The sequence below is a fragment of the Bubalus bubalis genome, chromosome 1, assembly GCF_019923935.1.
Source record: "Bubalus bubalis isolate 160015118507 breed Murrah chromosome 1, NDDB_SH_1, whole genome shotgun sequence".
Taxonomy (NCBI): domain Eukaryota; kingdom Metazoa; phylum Chordata; class Mammalia; order Artiodactyla; family Bovidae; genus Bubalus; species Bubalus bubalis.
In genome coordinates, this window is record NC_059157.1 from 132688377 (window position 1) to 132712695 (window position 24319).

The window sequence follows — 24319 nt, forward strand, 5'->3', positions numbered from 1 at the left end:
CAGATCTTGCAGAAAATGTCTGCTTCAGTCCCCTGAAGTAAGGGAGAGCAAATGGCCTGGTTTCCCCTTGGGAAGACATAAAGGAAAGTTATAAAGAGGAAAACACAGTGTTATTTTTTGAAAAATCATCCTGCTGTAGAAGACCTTGAAGATTCAGTCGAGTTCACACCCAAAGCTAGTCTCCTTCATTCTTTAGCACCAGGAGGACACCTTTGCCATAATATGATGAGTACAGGCCTAGAAACCAGACTGTGGTTCAGAACCTGTGTAATCCTAGCTTTCTGACCATAACCCTCTAGGCTGAGTTTTCTCCTAGCACAGAGCTTGGCACAGAGTAGGATAAACCAGTGTTGCTCTCTGTGCCTATGGTCAGCTGCTTCCCAAGCCACTGCCCAGCCCGTCCCAAAGGAGCTACTCTAATTCTTCATTGTTATTGTTCAGTGACTCAGGCTTGTCTGACTTGTGACTCATGGACTACAGAATGCCAGGCTTGCCTGTCCTTCACTATCTCCTGGAGTTTGCTCAAACTCATGCCCATTGAGTTGATGATGCCATTAAACCATCTCATCCTCTGTTGCCCTCTTCTCTTGCCCTCGGTCTTTCCCAGCATCAGGGTCTTTTCCAATGAGTCGGCTGACGGAATAGGCTGGCCAAAGTATTAGAGCTTCAGCAACAGTTTTTCCAAGGAATATTCAGGGTTGATTTTCTTTAGGATTGACTGGTTTGATCTCCTTGCAGTCCAAGAGACTCTCTAGAGTCTTCTCCAACAGCACAGTTCAAAAGCATTAGTTCTTCGGCACTCAGCCTTGTTTATGGTCCAACTCTCACATCCATACATGACTTCTGGAAAAACCATAGCTTCAACTATACGGACCTTTGTCAGCAGAGTGACATCTCTGTTTTTTAATACAGTGTCTAGGTTTGTCATCGCTTTTCTTCCAAGGAGCAAGCACCTTTTAATTTCATGGCTGCAGTCACCATCTGCAGTGATTTTGGAGCTCAAGAAAATAAAGTCTGTCACTGTTTCCATTGTTTCCCCATTTACTTGCCATGAAGTGATGGGACTTGATGCCATGATCTTCATTTTTTGAATGTTGAGTTTTAAGCCAGCTTTTTCACCCTCCTCTTTCACCTTCAAGAGGCTCTTTAGTTCCTCTTTACTTTCTGCCACTAATGTGGTATCATCTGCATATCTGAGGTTATTGATATTTCTCCTACTAGTCTTGATTCCAGCTTGTGGTTCATCCAGACTGGCATTTTGCATGATGCACTCTGCATAGAATTTAAATAAGCAGACTGACAATAGACAGCTTTGACTTACTCCTTTCCCAATTTTGAACCAGTTCCATGTCCAGTTCTAACTGTTGCTTCTTGACCTGCTTATGGGTTTCTCAGGAGGTAGGTAAGGTGATCTGGTAGTCCCATCTCTTTAATTTTCCAGTTTGTTGTGATCCACCCTAAGGGTTTAGTATAGTCAATGAAGCAGAATTGGATGTTTTTCTGGAATTCTCTTGCTTTTTCCTATGATCCAACAGGTGTTGGCAATTTGATCTCTGGCTCCTCTGTGTCTTCAAAACTCAGCTTGTACATCTGAAATTCTTGGTTCATCCACTGCTGAAGCCTAGCTTGAAGGATTTTTAAACTAGCTTGAAGGACTTTTAAGCTAGCATGTGAAATGAGCAAAATTGTATGGTAGTTTGAACATTCTTTGGCATTGTCCTTCTTTGGGATTGGAATGAAAGCTGACCTTTTCCAGTCCTGTGGCCATCGCTGAGTTTTCCAAATTAGCTGGCATATTGAGTGCAGCACTTTAACAACATCATCTTTTAAGTTTTGAATTTGAAATAGCTCAGCTGAAATTCCATCACCTCCACTAGCTTTGTTTGTAGTGATGCTTCCTAAGGCCCACTTGACTTCACACTTCAGGATATCTGACTCTAGGTGAGTGGCCACACCATCATGACCGTCCAGGTCATTAAGACCTTTTTTGTATAGTTCTTCTGTGTATTCTTGCCAGTTCTTCCTAATATCTTCTGCTTCTGTTAGATCCTTACTTTTTCTGTCCTTTATTGTGCCCATCTTTCCATTAAATGTTCCCTTAGAATGTCTAATATTCTTGAAGAGATCTCTAATCTTTCCCATTCTATTGTTTTCCTCTATTTCTTTGCATTGTTCACTTAGAAAGGCTTTCTTGTCTCTCCTTGCTATTCTCTGGAACTCTGCAATCAGTTGGGTATATTTTTCCCTTTCTCCTTTGCATTTCACTTCTCTTCTTTTCTCAGGTATTTGTAAAACTTCCTCACACAACCATTTTGCCTTCTTGCATTTCTTTTTCTTAAGGATGGTTTTGCTCACCGCCTACCATACAATGTGACAAACCTCTGTCCATAGTTCTTCAGGCACTGTATCAGATCTAATCTCATGAATCTATTTGTCACTTCCACTGTAGAATCATAAGGGATTTAATTAGGTCATACCTGAATGGGCCTTGTGGTTTTCCCTACTTTCTTCAGCTTAAGTCTGAATTTTATAATAAGGAGCTCATCACCTGAGCCACCGTCAGGTGGCTTATTTTTGCTGACTGTATAGAGCTTCTCCATCGTTGGCTGCAAAGAATATAATCAGTCTGATTTCAGTACTGACCATCTAGTGATGGTCATGAGAGTTGTCTCTTTTGTTCTTGGAAGAGAATTTCCTATGACTAGCACATTCTCTTGGCAAAACTCTGTTAGCCTTTGCCTTGCTTCCTTTTGTTCTCCAAGGCCAAACTTGGCTGTTACTCCAGGTATCTCTTGACTTCCTACTTCTGCATTCCAATCTCATTGCCTAGCAGCAACTCTAGGAGAGGCTGCCCTTCCCAAAATGTGTGTCAGGTACCCACACTTGAAACTATACAAATAATGGATTTTTAGCTGAATTTGGTTTTATATGATCCTGGTTCTTCAGGTGGTAACTATGTTTCTCCCAGAGAAAAATCACAGCTACTACTCTTTGACACCTTGAGTGCTGAGTGCCCTCCAGAAGCTCTTCAACCATGAGTGTCATTGGATGTGGCCAATTTGAACACTTTATTCCTCCCCAGAAGTCATTTTTATCTGTGAGAAAAACTGTCTCTTGGAAATAAACCAAATGATATAGCATGTTCTTAAATCCATCTATCTTCATTTCTCCTGTCTTCTAGTCAGATACAGAGTTTTGGGATAAGATGCAAGCAGAATGGGAAGAAATGGCCCGGAGGAACTGGATATCGGAGAACCAGGAAGCCCAGAACCAGGTTACAATCTCAGCCAGTGAGAAGGTGACCATTTCTCTTTTTTCAAATGTTGACCAGTTTTCTCATCTTCTTTGGATCACATTTTTATAAATTAGTTGATAATTATTTTGTGGCGGAAAAAATCCAAAAATTAAATAGACTGTTTAATATCGATCTGACCTGGAAGAAATTCTGGTAGATGGAAACAGTGTAATCATGCAATGTGTGAAGGCAGCAAATCTGGAATGGAACACGCTTATTTTTTATCAGTGTTAACACAGTTTGGCAGCCAACCAGAGCTTGGCCAGTCACTGAACTATTGAGGGTTAGTTAGAACAAGAGCTGGGCTAATCCCACAATGCTCAAACCATGTCGATAAGCTGACAGAAGTGATATTAATGGGTGGGAGGTTGAAAAGGGGGGCTTCAGGCTTTATTTCACTGGTAGTCTTTATGCTGCTAGCAAAGAATTCAGTGGAGAAGACACACTTCACACAGCTGGGTCAAGTACCAGGGGGATTCCTCGAGCCCCAGAAAATGTGTGAGTACAGTCCACAGCCAGCTAAATCCCCCTGTGAAGCCCCAGTTGCTCTAGGATTTATGCTTTTTAAAATGCCTGGAAAAAAAAGAAAACACTGAGAAATCAGTTTAAGTGACTTGAAAGACAGAAAGAGATGGAAAGATAGAATTTTCTTACACAGGGGAAATATATAGAGAGATGTTAATGTTATGGTTCTTTGTGGTAGAGGAATTTTCCGTTTTATTCAATTCTGAATAACTTCCATGATATTTGGTTCCATCCAACAAATTTTACTGTTTACTCAGCCCTAGATACTGGGGACTGAGATGAATAGTCTCTGATTTTAGGGGATTAACAATCTACATAATCATTAAGATGTCTTACTCCTTCCTATTCTCTGTACCACAGTAGGCAAGGCAATCTCATAAAATCAGATCAACCATCTCATTAAAATCATTAATTTTCCACAAAGAAATTGAAAGTAAGTGAGAAGAGAGAACACCAATGTGCAACATCAGTCTCTGGGCTATAACCCATGCACCTGAGATCCCCCTCCCAGGGTCCCACACCCCAACACCACTATATAAGCTGGTCATACCCTATGGATTCTGACAAAGAGTTTTGTCTTTCTAAACACCTGGGGAGAATGAAGGTCTCCATTTGATGTATTTAAAAACCTTAGTAGCATCATCAACAGACTAGCTTGTTTCTATCTATCAAATTGGTTTTTATGATAGCCTCTGCTACTAAGGTTGCAACAAATAATATCTTTGATACTTCTGATGAGAGTTTATCATGGCATACTTTCTCAAAACCAATTCTGCCTCATATATCAAGGGCTCAAAATAGTTCGTAGCCTTTAGCATAATAAATCCTTCTAGAAGTCTATCCAAAGATAATAATCATATGCAGTCAAAAATTTGAGCATAAGATTTTCACTGTAGCTTTATTTATGATAACAACAATAAAAATTGAAACTAACCTGAGTGACCATCAAAAGATTGATTAATTTTTAGCATAATATAAATAATTTTAATAATTAAAATTGAATGGGGCTTAAGCTACAACCTTGCTTTTATAGCATGGACTTGTTTAACTTATATACTCATAGAAAATACTAGAAGGTTATTTGTATAATCTGTATTATTTAAATTTTTGCAACAAAAGAAAATCTATAACTTTTAAACATGCATTCTCAATGGAGAGGTACAGCCCCACAATGGGATAAAAACTGGTTTGGTGAGTAGAAGGTGAAAAAATATCCTAGATGTTACAATAGTAACATCCAAAGGGCAACTGTATATAAACAGATGTACAGTATGTGGTATTAACATTTCAAGAGACTGCATGGCAGCATTCCGCAAAAGTTTGTCCTAAAAGTCAATATTTTTAAAATCTTGTGGGTAAATGACTGAAACAAAAAGAACAAAAGAAATATCAGAAGGAAAACAAACTCCAAAATATTAACAGTGATCATATTTAGGTTGCAACGTTACAGGTATCTTTTTGTTTCTTTTTATATTATTCAGTAACAAAATAATATCTAACATTTACACCATGAAAATGTACTACAGTCACAATAAGGAAAAAAATAGCAATTTAAACTTCATTGAAATTAATTAAATAAATAAAATTACTTAAATTCAAATTCAGAAAGAACTGATTGAATGTAACAATGAAGAGTTAAATCAATGGATCTGTGTTGGCCCCTCTCTGTGTTATAGGGTTATTACTTTCATACTGAAAACCCCTTCAAAGACTGGCCTGGAGCATTTGAAGAAGGCTTAAAAAGGCTGAAGGAAGGGGACCTGCCAGTCACCATCCTGTTCATGGAGGCAGCAATTCTTCAGGACCCTGGAGATGCAGAGGTATCATTTCCCTTCATCCTGCCAGGCTTAGAAAGGGTCTTCATGTGCCAACAAGGGACAGAGAGTAACAGAGAGCTCTACGAGGTGGCATTTTCATCAAATAAAGTTTCCCAAAGGAGTTAACCTCGCTAAGTCTGATACATGTTTGTAAGTTACAAAAACCATCTAACCATCTCTGCAGTGTCGACAGTGCCCAAAAATAAAAGGTGGGGACAAGAAATGAAACACCAAAACTGCCAACCTGGAGGCTCAGCAGTAGTTTTCATGGGGCAGAGCATGGTTTTATCTGGGTCTAGAGCCACACCATATCCCACCCTTGATTTACTCACTTAGCATTTATTCAGCATGTATTATGTCCCAAGAACTGTGCTAGGCATGGGCTAAAGGATTGAACAGCTGGAGAAAAAATGGACCAGTTGAAAGGACAGATTTGTGATCTATCTGCAAGACAAGTAAATCAATCAGTGCAGTGTAATACATGTGGTGTCAGAGTGTGCACAGGATGCTGGGAGAGCAGAAAGCAAGGGTTCTGACCCAGCCTTGCCCTTCAAGTGAATCCAAAGCTGAGTTTTGAAGGAGAGATAATTAAAAACTGTAAGGAGGTCCAGCTGTTGCGTAGAGGGAATGGTTCATGGGTGGCAGAGAGACAGGAAACATTGGATCCATGGTAAGAGAGGAGGAGACAGGGGCAAGAGAGGAGGCACAAAGAAGTAGCCAGGAGTTGAACTTCATGTTGAAAGCCATGGGGAACCACTGTGGGAGAGGGACATGATCAGATTTGCATGTGAGACAAGCCCCTTTCTATGCGACATGAAGGGTTCTTCGACATGGAGACTGGGAAACCACCGAAGAGGCTTCTGCAGCTTTATCTTGGTTCACTAAGTCTCCCACTTGCCAAGGCCTGTAATAAGATACTGGCAGGTATAAAGGCTTCCTTCTTAGTTTATAATTTTCAGAAAACATCTTATATGGGGATATTCCCAGAGGAACTGCAGAAATTTGTATACAGTGCTGAGAAGGCAGTAGAGAATAGTGGTTAAGCCTCTGGGATCTGCTACCTAACCATGTGATTCAAATTCCTGCTCTACCATTTATTAGCCAAGAGTCATGTGATCTGGAAGGCAGCTATCTCACCACTATACCACCAGCGCAGCACAGTAAGCCATGTGGTCTGGGACAAGCTGTTTAAACCCTCTAAGGTTTGGTTCCCTCACATGTAAAATGGACATCACAATTATAACTGTCTCATTGGGTACTGTGAGGATTAAGTAAATTCATAGAAATTAAAGTGCTTAGTTCAGTGCCTGACATGTCAGTATTTAGTCCTCATCTTTATTATTGGTTGTACTGAGTTTGTACAGAAAGAACAAATAAATAAATTACTAGTTAAAGCCCCTAGTATGTTGTTACTCAAAATGTTTACAGTGAAATGAGACTGAATTGAGAGTTGAAATTCTGAATCAAAATATTGGAATTTTTAGATCAATCAATTTAGAAAAGAAAGTCATTGCATTAATAAGAAACTACAACCCCCTCAACAAAATAATGCCCTCATACATTTCTAAGTGCTGTGTGTTTTGATACATAATATGTCATTTGTCACAACAGCCCTGGGTAATTAATGGTTACCAGCACACTTGGTAACTAATGGATCCTAGATAAGGACCAGGACTTCTGAATCAATGGAGACCCAAGGCTAAGATAACTGATGGTCTGTGAATGGTGAAAATGCTACTGCACCCGAAGGCTAGGAAGACGCCCCCAGAAAAAGATTGTTTCATCAATCTTAAGCATTCTAAGATGTATGAAAGGTGAAATCAAAATAGAAGCTGCTCTGAATATATTTAAAGATGTAAAAGAGTCCCCAATATTCTGGGAGGGAAATACTCAGTACTTTTTTATGAATTTGTATCATATGTGTAATAATAACCCATGAGGGAAAAAACGGATACAATTTTTTCAGCACTTTAAGATGACACTGGGCTTCCCAGGTAGTGCTAGTGGTAAAGAACCTGTCTGCCAATTCAGGAGCTATGAGACCCAGGTTCATCCTTGGGTCAGGAAGATCCCAGAAGAGGGTGTGGTAACCCACTCCAATATTCTTGCCAAGGAAATCCCATGGACAGAGCAGCCTGGCGGGCTACAGTCCATAGGGTCACAAAGAGTCAGACACAACTGAAGCGACTTACTGGACAGCATGCACACAAGATGACGCTATATGTTTTGATAGAGTTTTGTTTTAAAATGTTCATAGCATTGATTTTCAAAGGTGGGGGTGGGTTATGCAAGCCTTTTTAAATCCCTACAACTGATACACCTCAGGCAAATCTGAGGACAATGTGTGTAATGAGAGGTTTTGTTGATGTACATTGTGCTTGTAATGGTGTGCGAATTACTCTCCTTAAAAGTATATGAGTGGAAATCTTTTATATTAAAAACTTTCATTCCAGATGTGAAAAACATTATCTATTTGAAGATATTCTTTACATTATTGACTTTAGCAAAGGACTAGAAACAACAGAGAGCAGTAAGGGGATTAGTTGTGGGAATAATGGGATATCCATTTAACAAAGGAAATTCAAAATTATAGATTTTGAAGGGGATTTTATAAAAACATAAAAGAATTAACAATGTAATACAAAGTGTAAATGTAAGCTATAAAATTATATGTATATTATATTGCATTTTATATGTGTTTTATGCTTTTTAGCTATTGTATTGTGGTGAACACGTGTGACCGGGGAGAGGTTTTTTCCCCTAGTTCCTAAATTTCCCGTTACCTCTTATAGTAACTACTTGACTTTCATTTATGCAAACTACTTCTATTGTGTACATCTTGAGATTCTTTATTGTAAACTTTCAACTACTTATATTTCTAAATTATTTTTCTACCTCTTTTCCTGATAAATGCATACTTTTATAAATTTATCTTTTGGTTCTAAGATACCTAATATCATGAAACCTCAGAGACAGACTCAAGAGGTTCTATGGGCCACAGGAGAGGATACTTAGAGTTTGTAACTAATGACAGCAACTCTTGACCTGGATGCCACAAAAGAATTTGAATGAAGAAATGCAGGTGATGTTGTAATGTTTCTCTCTTTACAAGACCCACATCCAAGTCAGGGTGCTCCACAGAGAGGGAATTGTCACATGTAAACAAACCAGCTAAAGTACATGATTGACTCTGCTTCCTCTTGCAACGTTGACATCAGTCATTGTTTTTTTTTTTTTTTTTTTTTTTTTTTTGTAGGCATGGCAGTTCCTCGGGATAACCCAGGCAGAGAATGAAAATGAACAAGCAGCTATTGTCGCCCTCCAGAGGTAGATAAAACTAGGCACAAAATCACGGGCCAGGTGGACACTTGTTAAAGGACTTCTTGCTGTTTCAGATTTGTCTTTTGACCCTTAAGTACAGAATTTGACCAAGATCAGTACCAAGACACCAGATATTATTTACATTTAGCTCTGGAAAACAATGTATGAAGAAAAAATGTTCCTAAATCACAATGTTTTACCATCTACAAATTGACCTTCATTGGCACAAGAGTCTATGTCAAAAGCAGTCATAAAATAGATTCACTGAATCAATAGTTCTTTTTAGTTTTCTAGCCTTCTGCAGCATCTGAAAGTTTTCTTCAGGAAGAACATACTCAGAATAATGTCAGCATAATGTTAACTCCAAGTGTCTACGAAGAATCTGCTGAGATAGTTTCATCATCCTGACCCCCTGACTAAAATTCTAGGCTTCACTGGGTGGGAATAGCATCACGCGATACTTGATTAGCGCCCCTATTTAAACCATGGAAAAACAGCCCCTCCCAAATAGACTTTCACTTTCCCTGCTGCTGCTGCTAAGTTGCTTCAGTTGTGTCCGACTCTGTGCGACCCCATAGACGGAAGCCCACCAGGCTCCCCCGTCCCTGGGATTCTCCAGGCAAGAACACTGGAGTGGGTTGCCATTTCCTTCTCCAATGCGTGAAAGTGAAAAGTGAAAGTGAAGTCGCTCAGTCGTGTCCGACTCTTAGCGACCCCATGAACTGCAGCCTTCCAGGCTCCTCCATCCCAGGCAAGAGTACTGGAGTGGGGTGCCATTGCCTTTTCCGTCACTTTCCCTACTCTTTATAAATAAGTAAATACACGCGCGTGCACACACACACACACACACACATTTGTTATACATTATCAGTTCCTAAACAACTGATATAGGTACTGTGAGGACTTGCTCAACTGGGATTCCATCACCTCCACTAGCATTGTTTGCAGTGATGCTTCCTGCGGCCCACTTGACTTCACACTCCGAGATTTCTGGCTCTAGGTGAGTGATCACAGCCTCGTGGTTATATGGGTCATTAAGATCTTTTTTGTATAGTTCTGTGTATTCTTGCCATATCTTCTGTTTCTGTTAGGTCCATACCACTTCTGTCCTTTATTGTACCCATCTTTGCATGAAACATTCCCTTGGTATCTCTCATTTTCTTGAAGAGATCTCTAGTCTTTCCCATTCTATTGTTTTCCTCTATTTCTTTGGATTAATCACTGAGGAAGGCTTTTTTTAATCTCTCCTTCCTGTTCTTTGGAACTCTGCATTAAAATTGGTATATCTTTCCTTTTCTCCTTTGCCTTTCACTTCTCTCCTTTTCATAGCTGTTGGTAAGGCCTACTCAAACAACCATTTTGCCTTTTTGCATTTCTTTTTTTAGAGATGGTCTTAATCCCTGACTCCTGTACAATTTCATGAACCTCAGTCCATAGTTCTTCAGGCACTCTGTCTATCAGATCTAATCCCTTGAATCTATTTGTCACTTCTACTGTATAATCATAAGGGATTTGATTTAGGTCTTATCTGAATAGTTTTCCCTACTTTCTTCAATTTAAGTCTGAATTTGGGAATAAGGAGTTCATGATCTGAGCCACAGTCAGCTCCTGGTCTTGTTTTTGCTGAGTGTATAGAGCTTCTCCATCTTTGGCTGCAAAGAATATGATCAATCAGATTTCAGTATTGACCATTTGGTGATGTCCAGGTATAGAGTCTTCTCTTGTGTTGTTGGAAGAGGGTGTTTGCTATGACCAGTACATTCTCTTTGCAAAACTCTGTTAGCCTTTGCCCTGCTTCATTCTATACTCTAAAGCCAAATTTGCCCATTACTCCAGGTATTTCTTAGCTTCCTACTTTTGCATTCCAGTCCCCTGTAATGAAAAGGACATCTTTTTGGGGTGTTAGTTCTAAAAGGTCTTGGAGGTCTTCATAGAACCATTCAATTTGAGCTTCTTCAGCATTATTGGTCAGGGCATAGACTTGGATTACTGTGATATTAAATGTTTTGCTTTGTAAACAGAGATCATTCTGTCGTTTTTAAGATTCGGACTCTTTTGTTGACTATGAGGACTACTCCATTTCTTCTAAGGGATTCTTGCCCACAGTAGTAGATGTAATGGTCATATGAGTTAAATTCACCCATTCCAGTCCATTTTAGTTCGCTGATTCCTAATATGTTAATGTTCACTCCTGCCATCTCCCATTTGACCACTTTCAATCTGCCTTGATTCATGGACCTAGCAGTCCAGGTTCCTGTGCAATATTGCTCTTTACAGCATCAGACTTTATTTCCATCACCAGTCACATCTACAATTGGGTGTTTTTTCTGCTTTGACTCCGTCTTTTCATTATTTCTGGAGTTATTTCTCCACTGATCTCCAGTAGCATACTGGGCACCTATCATCCTGGGGAGTTCATCTTTCAGTGTCCTATCTTTTTGCCTTTTCATGCTATTCATGGGGTTCTCAAGGCAAGAATACTGGTTTGCTATTCCCTTCTCCAGTGAACCACATTTTGTCAGAACTCTCCACCATGACCCATCCGTCTTGGGTGGCCCTTAGTTTCATGCAAAGTCAAGTGGGCCTTAGGAAGCATCACTATGAACAAAGCTAGTGGAAGTGATGAAATTCCAGTTGACCTATTTCAAATCCTAAAAGATGAGGCTCTGTGAAAGTGCTGCACTCAATATGCCAGCAAATTTGGAAAACTCAGCAGTGGCCACAGGACTGGAAAAGGTCAGTTTTCATTCCAATCCCAAAGAAAAGCAATGCTAAAGAATGTTCAAACTACTGTACAATTGCACTCATTTCACATGCTAGCAAAGTAATGCTTAAAATTCTCAAAGCTAGGTTTCAACAGTATGTGAGCCATAAACTTCCAGATGTTCAAGCTGGATTTAGAAAAGGCAGAGGAACCAGAGATCAAATTGCCAACATCCGCTGGATCATCAAAAAAAAACAAGAGAGTTCCAGAAAAATATCTACTTCTGCTTCATTGACTATGCCAAAACTTTTGATTGTGTGGATCACAACAAACTGTGGAAAATTCTTGAAGAGATCGGAATACCAGACCACCTGACCTGCCTCTTGAGAAATCTATATGCAGGTCAGGAAGCAACAGTTAGAACTGGACATGGAACAACAGACTGGTTCCAAATGAGGAAAGGAGTACATCAAGGCTGTATATTGTCACCCTGCTTATTTAACTTATATGCAGAGTACATCATGAGAAATGATAGACTGGATGAAGCACAAGCTAGAATCAAGATTGCCAGGAGAAATATCAATAACCTCAGATATGCAGATGACATCACCCTTACGGCAGAAAGCAAAGAAGAACTAAAGAGCCTCTTAATGAAAGTGAAAAAGGAGAGTGAAAAAGTTGGCTTAAAACTCAACATTCAGAAAACTAAGATCATGGCATCTGGTCCCATTACTTCATGGCAAATAGATAGGGGAAACAGTGGAAACAGTGTCAGACTTTATTTTTGGAGGGCTCCAAAATCACTGCAGATGGTGATTGCAGCCATGAAATTAAAAGATGCTTGCTGCTTGGAAGAAAAGTTATGACCAACAGCAGAGACATTACTTTGCCAACAAGGTCCATCTAGTCAAAGCTATGGTTTTTCTAGTAGTCACATATGGTTGTGAGAGTTGTACTATAAAGAAAGCTGAGCGCCGAAGAATTGATGCTTTTGAACGGTGGTGTTGGAGAAAACTCTTGAGAGTCCCTTGGACTACAAGGAGATCCAACCAGTCCATCCTAAAGGAAATCAGTCCCAAATATTCATTGGAAGGACTCATACTGAAGCTGAAACTCCAATACTTTGGCCACCTGATGCAAAGAACTGACTCATTGAAAAAGACCCTGATGCTGGGAAAGACTGAAGGTGGGAGAAGGGGATGACAGAGGATGAGAGGGTTGGATGGCATCACCAACTCAATGGACATGAGTTTGAGTAAACTCCGGGAGTTGGTGATGGACAGGGAGGCCTGGCATGCTGCAGTCCATGGAGTCGCAAAGAGTGGGACACAACTGAGCAGCTGAGCTGAACTCAACTGAGGGCTTGCTAATGAAAGTCTTACCCACAGATTACCAGCATTGTCATCACCTGGGAGCCTGTCGGGCCTGCACAGCCTCAGGCTGCCCCCAAGGCCTACTGCACCAGAATTTGCATTTTACCAGATCCCCAGATGATTCTCATGCACATCAAAGTTTGAAAAGCCCTTGCCAGAGGCTAGTGGGTTAGCATGAGGGGGAGCCTCTGCCTCCTAAACCCACATTAGTAGTCTAGAAACCCTGGGAATTTCCTTCTCCTTTACAAAGCACTGTACAATCTTTTACATCTTAACATCCAAATTTATTTCAAGTCAGTTTGCTTTTTGGATAAGATACATTTAATATATTGATAGCAGTTGTTTAGTTGCTAAGAGCAGCATTAAAATAATGGTATTCCCTACTTCCCATTAGATAAATTGCTACCAAATTATGTGAGGGGATTAGCCACATTTTTTTACAGTTTTTAAACCATCTCGTTAAAATCACCAAATCTAGCACTCATAAGACTGGAGTTGTAACTCTTAAAAATGGGCAGAGGTCCCAATTTTCATGTAGATAAATATGGTTATTTTCCAGAGACTTAGAAATTTAGCAATGCTTTGCACCATTTAATCAATAAAGACCTCAGTTTTTCTAAAGAACTGTTCAAACTCTGGCTCTAGAAAATTCTGAAATTGGCTTTTATTTTCTTCTTTCAGGTGCTTAGAATTACAGCCCAACAACTTGAAAGCTCTGATGGCTCTGGCTGTGAGTTACACTAACACCGGCCATCAGCAAGATGCTTGCGAAGCTTTAAAGAACTGGATTAAGCAGAATCCAAAGTACAAATACCTTGTGAAGAGCAAGAAGGGATCTCCAGGACTCACCCGGAGGATGTCTAAGTCTCCAGTTGATAGGTATCCTTCTTGTTAAATTACATCCGTGTACACAGTCAGCTTCGGGGCAACTAACAAGCCTCAGGTCCCCAACCACGCATTTCAGGATGGTGTGTAGGATAGCATTTTGCTGAAAAGCAGCACTGACTGAAAAGGTTGATCAGAGACCAGAACCAAATTTCGGACACATGATCTACTTGTGGACACTCCTAGATGTTTATCTGAATACCATATTTCAAAGCCAAATGCTTCAGGCATATAAATAACTTACAATAAATACCAATGTCCCAGGTTTTATAAAGCCTTAGAATTAGGTATGGGGAAAAGTAAATCATTTGTATTCAGACTATTTGGCCAACAAATCTGATTTGTTTTCCTTGTAGCTCTGTTCTGGAAGGAGTGAAGGAATTATACCTGGAAGCTGCCCACCAAAATGGAGATGTGATTGACCCAGATCTGCAGACAGGCTTGGGGGTGCTGTTCCACCTGAGTGGAGAATTTAATAGAGCAATAGACGCGTTTAATGCTGCCTTAACTGTTCGACCAGAGGTAAGTGCATAGCAAGAAACCAGAAGATTCTCTGTTAAAAGTAAGTTTTCACAGGTTACATTTTGTGCATTTCTGCTACACTTTATTTCCCTGAATCCAGTGGTTTAAAGTGATCAGTACTAATGATATGCTACCGTGGATGTTAATACTTAAGAGACCTAAAATAGAAACACAAATTGCCTGATAGCATCAAATGGTAGCTGCTCCTTAATGAATGAAAGTCATTTCAGAGGGTTGTCAATAAAGATTTTTGAGTAATTCACCAGTCATGGTCCTTGTCCATTAGCACTGATACATTTTTAGCTATCATCCTTCAACCAGGACTACTGGAATACTGTGTCATTGTGGCTTGTACAAATTGTTGTTGCTGCTGCTGCTAAGTCACTTCAGTCATGTAAGAGAGCTCAAATTTTTTCATCAGGACTATTCATTATGGAACCGTCTTGGGGCAACCTTGGCAAATGGGGACCGCAGCGAGGAGGCTGTGGAGGCCTACACACGAGCACTGGAGATTCAGCCGGGCTTCATCCGGTCCAGATACAACCTGGGGATAAGCTGCATCAACCTGGGCGCCTACAGGTGAAGTATGGCAGCAGGCTAATGCTAAGGGCTGAGGTTGACTAATCTGAAAGGTTGTTTCTCAGTAAAAATACCTCCTTTTGTGAAGTAATTTCCTCCCGTTAAGGGTGAGTTTCAGATCTTCAGATCCTGAGGGCTCTTGAGACAGGAACTGTCCGCCTCCATGTTTCTTAGTCATTAGAGAACAGCAATTATTTGGGCATCTTGTGAAATGTACATTCTTGGGCTCCTCTCCCAGAGATTGATCAATTTGGAGTTAGGACAAGTCATCTGGGTTTTTAACACCCCCAAGAGCAACTCTTTGAGAAATGTGCAGTCCAACACTTCATTTCCCAGGTAAGGAAGAAAAAGAACCCTTCATTTCCCAGGTAAGGAAGAAAATAACCATGGCTAGGAATGAAGGAATACAGAAGAATGACTCAACAAGGTCTCAGGGCCAGTTTTTGGCAAAACACAACCAAGAATCCAGATTTTCCAAAGCTAATTTACAAGTAAAGTTAGTTTAAAAAAAAAAAAGGAAAACTTCAAAGGGTGGGTTTAAAGTTTGGAATGTCTTGCTCCTTCTCTCGTGACTCCTTATTATCTTTCAGGTGTATATCCTCTCTGTTCCCCCATCAACACGGAGCATAAATTACCTTTATTTCTTTTGAGTAATCAAAGTTTGGGTGGTTTTTCTTCTTTCTTTTCTTATTATCTTCTATTTTCTAAATCAACAGGTATTACTTTTCTTAAGTGAGGGGAAAAAAGAGAAATTAATGTTAGTGTTAAGCTATACAAAAAATGTAAACCCTTTCTCATTCTCAGAGCCAGGCTTTTAGAATCAGACAAACTTGGGTTCACATCAGAGCTCTGCCATTTACTGGTTTCATAACTCTGGGCACATAACTTTGAGCATCAATTTCTTCACTTGGATAAAAAAATAAAAGAGGTAATTATCTTGCAGGATTATTGTGCAGGTTAAATGTAATTGCCTAGCACAGAACTGATGTTCAATACCTAGTAGGCATCATTAGTCTGAGCATTATCATTGCCATCATCATTATTATTACCATTTAGATAAGTCATGAGAGAGCCACATAACTGGGTTGTACTCTTTTGACATCTGAAGAATTGCCATCTCTGAACCGCATTAGAGCATTCTGCCACTGGCAAATACTGAAACTTTAGAAACGAGTTGCTGCATTTATACTCAGAGGATCTTAGAAAGAACATTAGTCACTAGATTGCACTCTGTCCTCTAAAAGGATCTTACTCAGGTCAAAACCAAGAATAGCTGAGTGATTCCTGAGCACCCAGTCTGTTTTATTCTCTGGACATTGTGAAGTGTGTCACAGCAAAGGCTGTCTTTACATCAGCCGCACAAAGGGCCAGAGTCAGACTGTGCCACCTCCCTGCCCATCAGCCTGATGATGCATGTTCCATCTATTAGCTTTGTTCCTGACACCAATTTCCCTAACCTGATTTCTTATTTTTACTCCCTTTATTCACTTACTAGGTTGGTTGTGTATATAGATTTTATAACGCCTTAGGTCCTTCTTCTGGAACAAGAAGAGATGTACATAAATGCGTATGTACACATAGACATATTGAATTCACTGAAGGAAGCCTTTTTCAAAAAAAATTGAAGTATAGTTGATGTACAATGTTGTGTTAGTTTCTAGTACAGCAAAGTAATTCAGATATATATATACATCAGATCAGAGCAGATCAGTCGCTCAGTCATGTCTGACTCTTTGCAACCCCATGAATCGCAGCACACCAGGCCTCCCTGTCCATCACCAACTCCCAGAGTTCACTCAGACTCACGTCCATCGAGTCAGTGAGGCCATCCAGCCATCTCATCCTCTGTCGTCCCCTTCTCCTCTTGCCCCCAGTCCCTCCCAGCATCAGAGTCTTTTCCAGTGAGTCAACTCTTCGCATGAGGTGGCCAAAGTACTGGAGTTTCAGCTTTAGCATCATTCTTTCCAAAGAAATCCCAGGACTGATCTCCTTCAGAATGGACTGGTTGGATCTCCTTGCAGTCCAAGGGACTCTCAGGAGCCTTCTCCAACACCACAGTTCAAAAGCATCAATTCTTCGGCGCTCAGCTTTCTTCACAGTCCAACTTTCACATCCATACATGACCACAGGAAAAACTATAGCCTTGACTAGACAGACCTTTGTTGGCAAAGTAATGTCTCTGCTTTTGAATATGCTATCTAGGTTGGTCATAACTTTTCTTCCAAGGAGTAAGCGTCTTTTAATTTCATGGCTGCAGTCACCATCTGCAGTGATTTTGGAGCCCCCCAAAATAAAGTCTGACACTGTTTCCACTGTTTCCCCATCTATTTCCCATGAAGTGGTGGGACTGGATGCCATGATCTTCGTTTTCTGAATGTTGAGCTTTAAGCCAACTTTTTCACTCTCCACTTTCACTTTGATCAAGAGGCTTTTTAGTGCCTCTTCACTTTCTGCCATAAGGGTGGTGTCATCTGCATATCTGAGGTTATTGATATTTCTCCCGGCAATCTGGATTCCAGCTTGTGCTTCTTCCAGTCCAGCGTTTCTCATGATGTACTCTGCATATAAGTTAAATAAGCAGGGTGACAGTGTACAGCCTTGACGTACTCCTTTCCTATTTGGAACCAGTCTGTTGTTCCATGTCCAGTTCTAACTGTTGCTTCCTGACCTGCATACAGATTTCTCAAGAGGCAGATCAGGTGGTCTGGTATTCCCATCTCTTTCAGAATTTTCCACAGTTTATTGTGATCCACACAGTCAAAGGCTTTGGCATAGTCAATAAAGCAGAAATAGATGTTTTTCTGGAACTCTCTTGCTTTTTCCATGATCCAGCAGATGTTGGCTATTTGATCTCTGATTCCTCTGCCTTTTCTAAAACCAGCTTGAACATCAGGAAGTTCACGGTTCACATATTGCTGAAGCCTGGCTTGGAGAATTTTGAGCATTACTTTACTAGCGTGTGAGATGAGTGCAATTGTGCGGTAGTTTGAGCATTCTTTGGCATTGCCTTTCTTTGGGATTGGAATGAAAACTGACCTTTTCCAGTCCTGTGGCCACTGCTGAGTTTTCCAAATTTGCTGGCATATTGAGTGCAGAACTTTCACGGCATCATCTTTCAGGATTTGGAATAGCTCAACTGGAATTCCATCACCTCCACTAGCTTTGTTCGTAGTGATGCTTTCTAAGGCCCACTTGACTTCACATTCCAGGATGTCTGGCTCTAGGTCAGTGATCACACCTTCGTGATTATCTGGGTCATGAAGATCTTTTTTGTATGGTTCTTCTGTGTATTCTTGCCATCTCTTCTGTCCTTTATCGAGCCCATCTTTGCATGAAATGTTCCTTTGGTATCTCTGATTTTCTTGAAGAGATCCCTAGTCTTTCCCATTCTGTTGTTTTCCTCTATTTCTTTACATTGATCGCTGAAGAAGGCTTTCTTATCTCTTCTTGCTATTCTTTGGAACCCTGCATTCAGATGTTTATATCTTTCCTTTTCTCCTTTGCTTTTCGCTTCTCTTCTTTTTCACAGCTATTTGTAAGGCCTCCCCAGACAGCCATTTTGCTTTTTTGCATTTCTTTTCCATGGGAATGGTCTTGATCCCTGTCTCCTGTACAATGTCACGAACCTCATTCCAAAGTTCATCAGGCACTCTATCAGATCTAGGCCCTTAAATCTATTTCTCACTTCCACTGTATAATCATAAGGGATTTTATTTAGGTCATACCTGAATGGTCTAGTATATATATTCTTTTTCAGGTTCTTTTCCATTATAGTTTATTACAAGATATTGAATATAGTTCCCTATGCTATACAGTAAATCCTGTTGTTTGTCTATTTTATATATAGTAGTATGTATCTGTTAATCCTAAACTCCCAATTTATCTCTCCCTCACCTTTCCCATTTGGTAGCCATAAATTTGCTTTCTATGTCTATGAGTCTGTTCCTGTTTGGTAAATAAGTTCATTTACATCATTTGTTGCTGCTGCTGCTGCTAAGTCACTTCAGTCATGTCAAACTCTGTGCAACCCTATAGATGGCAGCCCACCAGGCTCCTCCGTCCCCGGGAGTCTCCAGGCAAGAACACTGGAGTGAGTTGCCATTTCCTTCTCCAATGCATGAAAGTGAAAATTGAAAGTGAAGTCGCTGAGTAAGATTCTACAAATAAGTGATATTATATTATTTGTCTTTCTCTGGCTGACTCCACTCAGTATGACACTCTCTAGGTCCACCCATGTTGCTGCAAATGGCATTATTTAATTCTTTTTATGGCTGAGTACTATTCCACTTTATACATATATGCATACACCATATCTCCTTTATCATTCATCTGCCAATGGACATTTAGGTTGCTGCCATGTCTTGGCTATTATAAATAGTGCTGCTGTGAATATTGGGGGGTATGTGTCTTTCCAAATTAGTTTTCATCTTTTCCAGATATATGGCCAGCGGTGGGATTGCTGCATCACATGGTGACCTTATTTTCAGTTTTCTAAGGAACCTTCATGCTGTTTTCCATAGTGGACCAATTTACACTCCCACCAATAGTGTAGGAGGATTCTCTTTTCTTCACACCCTCTACAAATGTGTTATTTGTAGACTTTTTGATAGCCACTCTGATCAGTGTGATTATAGTTTCGATTTGTATTTCTTTAATGATTAGAAATGTTGAGCATCTTTCCATGTGACTGTTGGCCACCTGTATGTCTTCTCTGGAGAAATATCTCTTTAGGTTTTCTTCCCATATTTTGATTGGGTTTTTTGGATTTTTTATATTGAGCTGTATAAGCTGTTTGTATATTTGGGAGTTAATCCCTTGTTGGCTGTATCATTTACAAACATTTCTCCCAGTCCATAAGTTATATTTTCGTATTGTTGATGGTTCCTTTGCTGTGCAAAACCTTGGAAGTTTGATTAGGTCCTATTTGCTTATTTTCACTTTTATTTCTTTTGTGTTGGGAGACTGACCTAAGAAAACACTGGTACAATTTGTTTCAGAGGATGATTTGCCTATGTTCTCTTCTAGGAGTTTTATGGTGTCATGTATTATATTTAAGTCCTTAAACCACTTTGAGTTTATTTTTATCTGTGGTGTGAGGAAATGTTCTAACTTCATTGATGTACATGCTAAGCTTTAGAAGAGCCTCCTTTACATGAATATTTTGCAAAGCTTCCAGATGAGTTTTAATTGTAACTTCTTACTGTAGAAAATATATATATATAGTATATAAATACTTTCTTGGCATTCACAATAGGGCAGCTATTTGCAGGAGGCCATGAAAATCCATAAGAGGTAGAAATGGACAAACTTTGCTGAGGTATGAATTTTTAATTTCAAGCATAAAGCCTCCTGTAAAGAACAGGTCAGTTTTAGGGTTTCCAGATAAAATGTAGAATGCCCAGCTAAATTAGAATCTCAGATAAACATGAGTATGTTTTTAGAGAAGTATTTCCCAAATATTGCATTTTACATACTTAATAATGAAAATTATTATCTGAAATTCAGATTTAATTGTGCATCCTGTATTCTTGTTTGCTAAATTGGTCCATTTTGATCAGTTCAGTTCAGTTCTAGTGCTCAGTTGTGACCGACTCTTTGCGACCCCATGGACTGCAGCACGCCAGTCTTCCCTGTCCTTCACTATCCCCCAGAGCTTACTCAAACTTATGTCCATCCAGTCAGTGATTCCATCCAACCATCTCATCCTCTGTCGTCCCCTTGTCGTCCCACCTTCAATCTTTCCCAGCACCAGGGTCTTTTCCAATGAATCACTTCTTCACATCAGGTGGCCAAAGTATTGGAGCCTCAGCTTCAGCATCAGTTCAGTTCAGTCACTCAGTCATGTCCAACTCTTTGTGACCCCATGAATTGCAGCATGCCAGGCCTCCCTGTCCATCACCAACTCCTGGAGTCCACCCAACCCATGTCCATCGAGCTGGTGATGCCATCCAGCCATCTCATCCTCTGTCGTCCCCTTCTCCTCCTGCCCTCAATCTTTCCCAGCATCAGGGTCTTTTCAAATGAGTCAGCTCTTCGCATCAGGTGGCCAAAGTATTGGAGTTTCAGCTTCAACATCAGTCCTTCCAATGAACACCCAGGACTGATCTCCTTTAGGATGGACTGGTTGGATCTCCTTGCAGTCCAAGGGACTCTCAAGAGTCTTCTCCAACACTACAGTTCAAAGGCATCAATTCTTCGGCACTCAGCTTTCTTTATAGTCCAACTCTCACATCCATACATGACCACTGGAAAACCATAGCCTTGACTAGACAGACCTTTGTTGACAAAGTAATGTCTCTGCTTTTGAATATGCTGTCTAGGTTGGTCATAACTTTCCTTCCAAGGAGTAAGCGTCTTTTAATTTCATGGCTGCAGTCACCATTTGCAGTGATTTTGGAGCCCAGAAAAATAAAGTCAGCCACTGTCTCCACTGTTTCCCCATCTATTTGCCATGAAGTTATGGGACCGGATGCCATGATCTTCGTTTTCTGAATGTTGAGCTTTAAGCCAACTTTTTCACTCTTCTCTTTCACTTTCATCAAGAGGTTCTTTAGTTCTTCACTTTCTGCCATAAGGGTGCTGTCATCTGCATATCTGAGGTTATTGATATTTCTCCCGGCAATCTTGATTCCAGCTTGTGCTTCCTCCAGCCCAGCATTTCTCATGATGTTCTCTGCATATAAGGTAAATAAGCAGGGTGACAATATACAGCCTTGACGTACTCCTTTTCCTATTTGGAACCAGTCTGCTGTTCCATGTCCAGTTCTAACTGTTGCTTCCTGACCTGAATATAGGTTTCTCAAGAGGCAGGTCAGGTGGTCTGGTATTCCCATCTCTTTCAGAATTTTCTATAGTTTATTGTGATCCACACAGTCAAAGGCTTTGGCATAGTCAATAAAGCAGACATAGATGCTTTTCTAGAACTCTCTTGCTTTTTTAGTGATCCAGCGGATGTTGGCAATTTGATCTCTGGTTCCTCTGCCTTTTCTAAAACCAGCTTAAACATCAGGAACTTCACAGTTCACATATTGCTGAAGCCTGACTTGGAGAATTTTGAGCATTACTTTACTAGCATGTGAGATGAGTACAATTGTGTGGTAGTTTGAGCATTCTTTGGTATTACCTTTCTTTCCTTCCAATAAATATTCAGGACTGATTTCTTTTAGGATGGACTGGTTGGATCTCCTTGCAGTCCAAGAGACTCTCGAGAGTCTTCTCCAACACCACAGTTCAAAAGCATCAATTCTTCAGCACTCAGCTTTCTTTATGGTCCAACTCTCACATCCATACATGACTACTGGAAAAACCATAACTTTGACTAGACGGGCCTTTGTTGGGCAAAGTAAGATCTCTGCTTTTTAATATTCTGTCTGGAAGTTCACGGTTCACATACTGTTGAAGCCTGGCTTGGAGATTTTTGAGCATTACTTTGCTAGCGTGTGAGATGAGTGCAATTGTGCGGTAGTTTGAACATTCTTTCAAACAGCAAAGTGTTTTGACTATACTTTGTGGGTCTTTTTAGGATATAGGAAATCTTGTGAAATAATAAACATCTTGCATTTTTCCTGAGAAAAAAGACCATAAGCTTAAATGCATTCTAAAAACAAGTTTCACTTGCAGTATAATTAGGTCTCCTTAGGAAGTAACAACCCTCAATAGAGATGTGGCCCAGAAAAAAGCCAAGAGCTGGTGCCAATTTGTCCATATCCCTGGTCTTGGAACCTAACATCTCCCCCAAGAACGCAGGTGTCTGTGTGTGGCCCTGTACCCTGTGCTGTTTCCCATCTCAGATGTTCTATAAAGAGTCAAAGGCAAGCACTCTCCTAATACTGTATACAGTTGAAATAACGAGAGTAAATTGTTGGTATGAAACTGAGGCAGAGCTTAAATTGCTCCTGTTTTGTCAGTAGGAGATTCAAAGTAGAACTTAGACCAAAAAATCTTAACGTTTTCAAAAGTGAGGGCTGGATTGTTCAGTCACTAAGTTGTGTCTGACTCTTTGTGACCCCCTGGACCTTAGCCTGCCAGGCCCCTCTGTCCAAGGGATTCTCCAGGCAAGAATACTAGAGCGGGTTGCCATTTCCTTCTCAAGGGGATCTTCCTGACCCAGGGATCAAACCCACATCTCCTGTCCTGCAGGCAGATTCTTTACCACTGAGCCACCTGGGAAGGAGCCATTCGAAAGTGAGGACCCCATTTTAATTAAAAACATAAATCTCATCCCCTTTGATAGCAATGTTTTTATTCTTAGTATAATGAGGGAAACCTACTATAAAGTGAAGAATGCTTTTAAATGAATGTGCTTTTTCTTAATCATGACATAACATTTAAAACAATTTTAACTTAAACATACATATGTGTGTGTAACATTTGGAACTGTTCATACTTGTACGTGTACAATCTTCTGAGTTCCCCAAAGGCCTCTGAGTCCTTAAGCTAAGGGACAAGCTTAGACTGTCTTCATGAGAAAAACCTAGAGTTGCTTGATGAGGCCAACAGGCTAAAGGCTAGAGTCTTCTAGGCTGTTACCCTCCATGGCCCTCAGAGACCATTGCCACACACTGGGGCGGGAGCAGCCTGTGCAGGAGGGCATTCTAGCATCTTTCTCCCCCAGAGTTCTTACAGGCCTAGGATTATGAGAGTAAACGGAGTCATTATCATTTGAGCTGTGCCGAGGAAGCCAGAAAGTGCCTCCAAAGTAAACTTTCCTTATGCATCTGTTATAAATCCTCCTCTCTTGCTTGATCACAAGAAATCCAGAAGAGGGGTGATGAGAAAACACCCACTCCCTTCCATTACCCAAATTGCTACATCCAGTGCCCTTTACTTCTGGACAGATCTAACAACGTGTGTGCATTTAGTCACTCAGTTGTGTCCAACTTTTTACGACCCCCTGAACCATAGCCCCCCAGGCTCCTCTGTCCAAGGGGATTCTCCAGACAAAAATACTGGAGTGGGTGGCCATCCCCTCCTCCAGGGGATTTTTCCAACCCAGGAATTGAACCCAGGTCTCCCATATTGCAGGTGGATTCTTTACCGTCTGAGCCAAGCAGTGTTGATAAGCAAATGCCTGAATCCTGTGCGCTGGAATCAGAAATCCAGCCATGCTTTCCTTATAGTTTCTTAGGATGCTTACCAGTGACTACCTTGTAGGACTAAATGAGATCAAATATGTGAAAAGCTTTTAAGAAGAGTAAAGAAGAAACAAGTTAAAGAGGCGTCATTCTTGGCAAAGACAAGTTTGTCAGATATATAATACATGTTCCAGGTGACGGGGAACTGAAGAGGGCAGTTCCAG

At 40.5% G+C, this 24319-nt stretch overlaps 1 protein-coding gene across 6 annotated transcripts in view; it reads left to right on the top strand.

Moving 5' to 3' along the window:
• PEX5L (peroxisomal biogenesis factor 5 like) overlaps nt 1-24319 on the top strand; it is a 318150-nt gene that overhangs the window by 262984 nt on the left and 30847 nt on the right. For all 6 annotated transcript variants that reach the window (XM_025287945.3, XM_025287935.3, XM_025287903.3 and 3 more), the window contains 6 exons: nt 3182-3298; nt 5497-5640; nt 8894-8964; nt 13717-13914; nt 14277-14442; nt 14864-15021. In XM_025287945.3, the coding sequence (XP_025143730.1) occupies nt 3182-3298; nt 5497-5640; nt 8894-8964; nt 13717-13914; nt 14277-14442; nt 14864-15021 (854 nt within the window). The remainder of the gene's footprint in view (nt 1-3181; nt 3299-5496; nt 5641-8893; nt 8965-13716; nt 13915-14276; nt 14443-14863; nt 15022-24319) is intronic.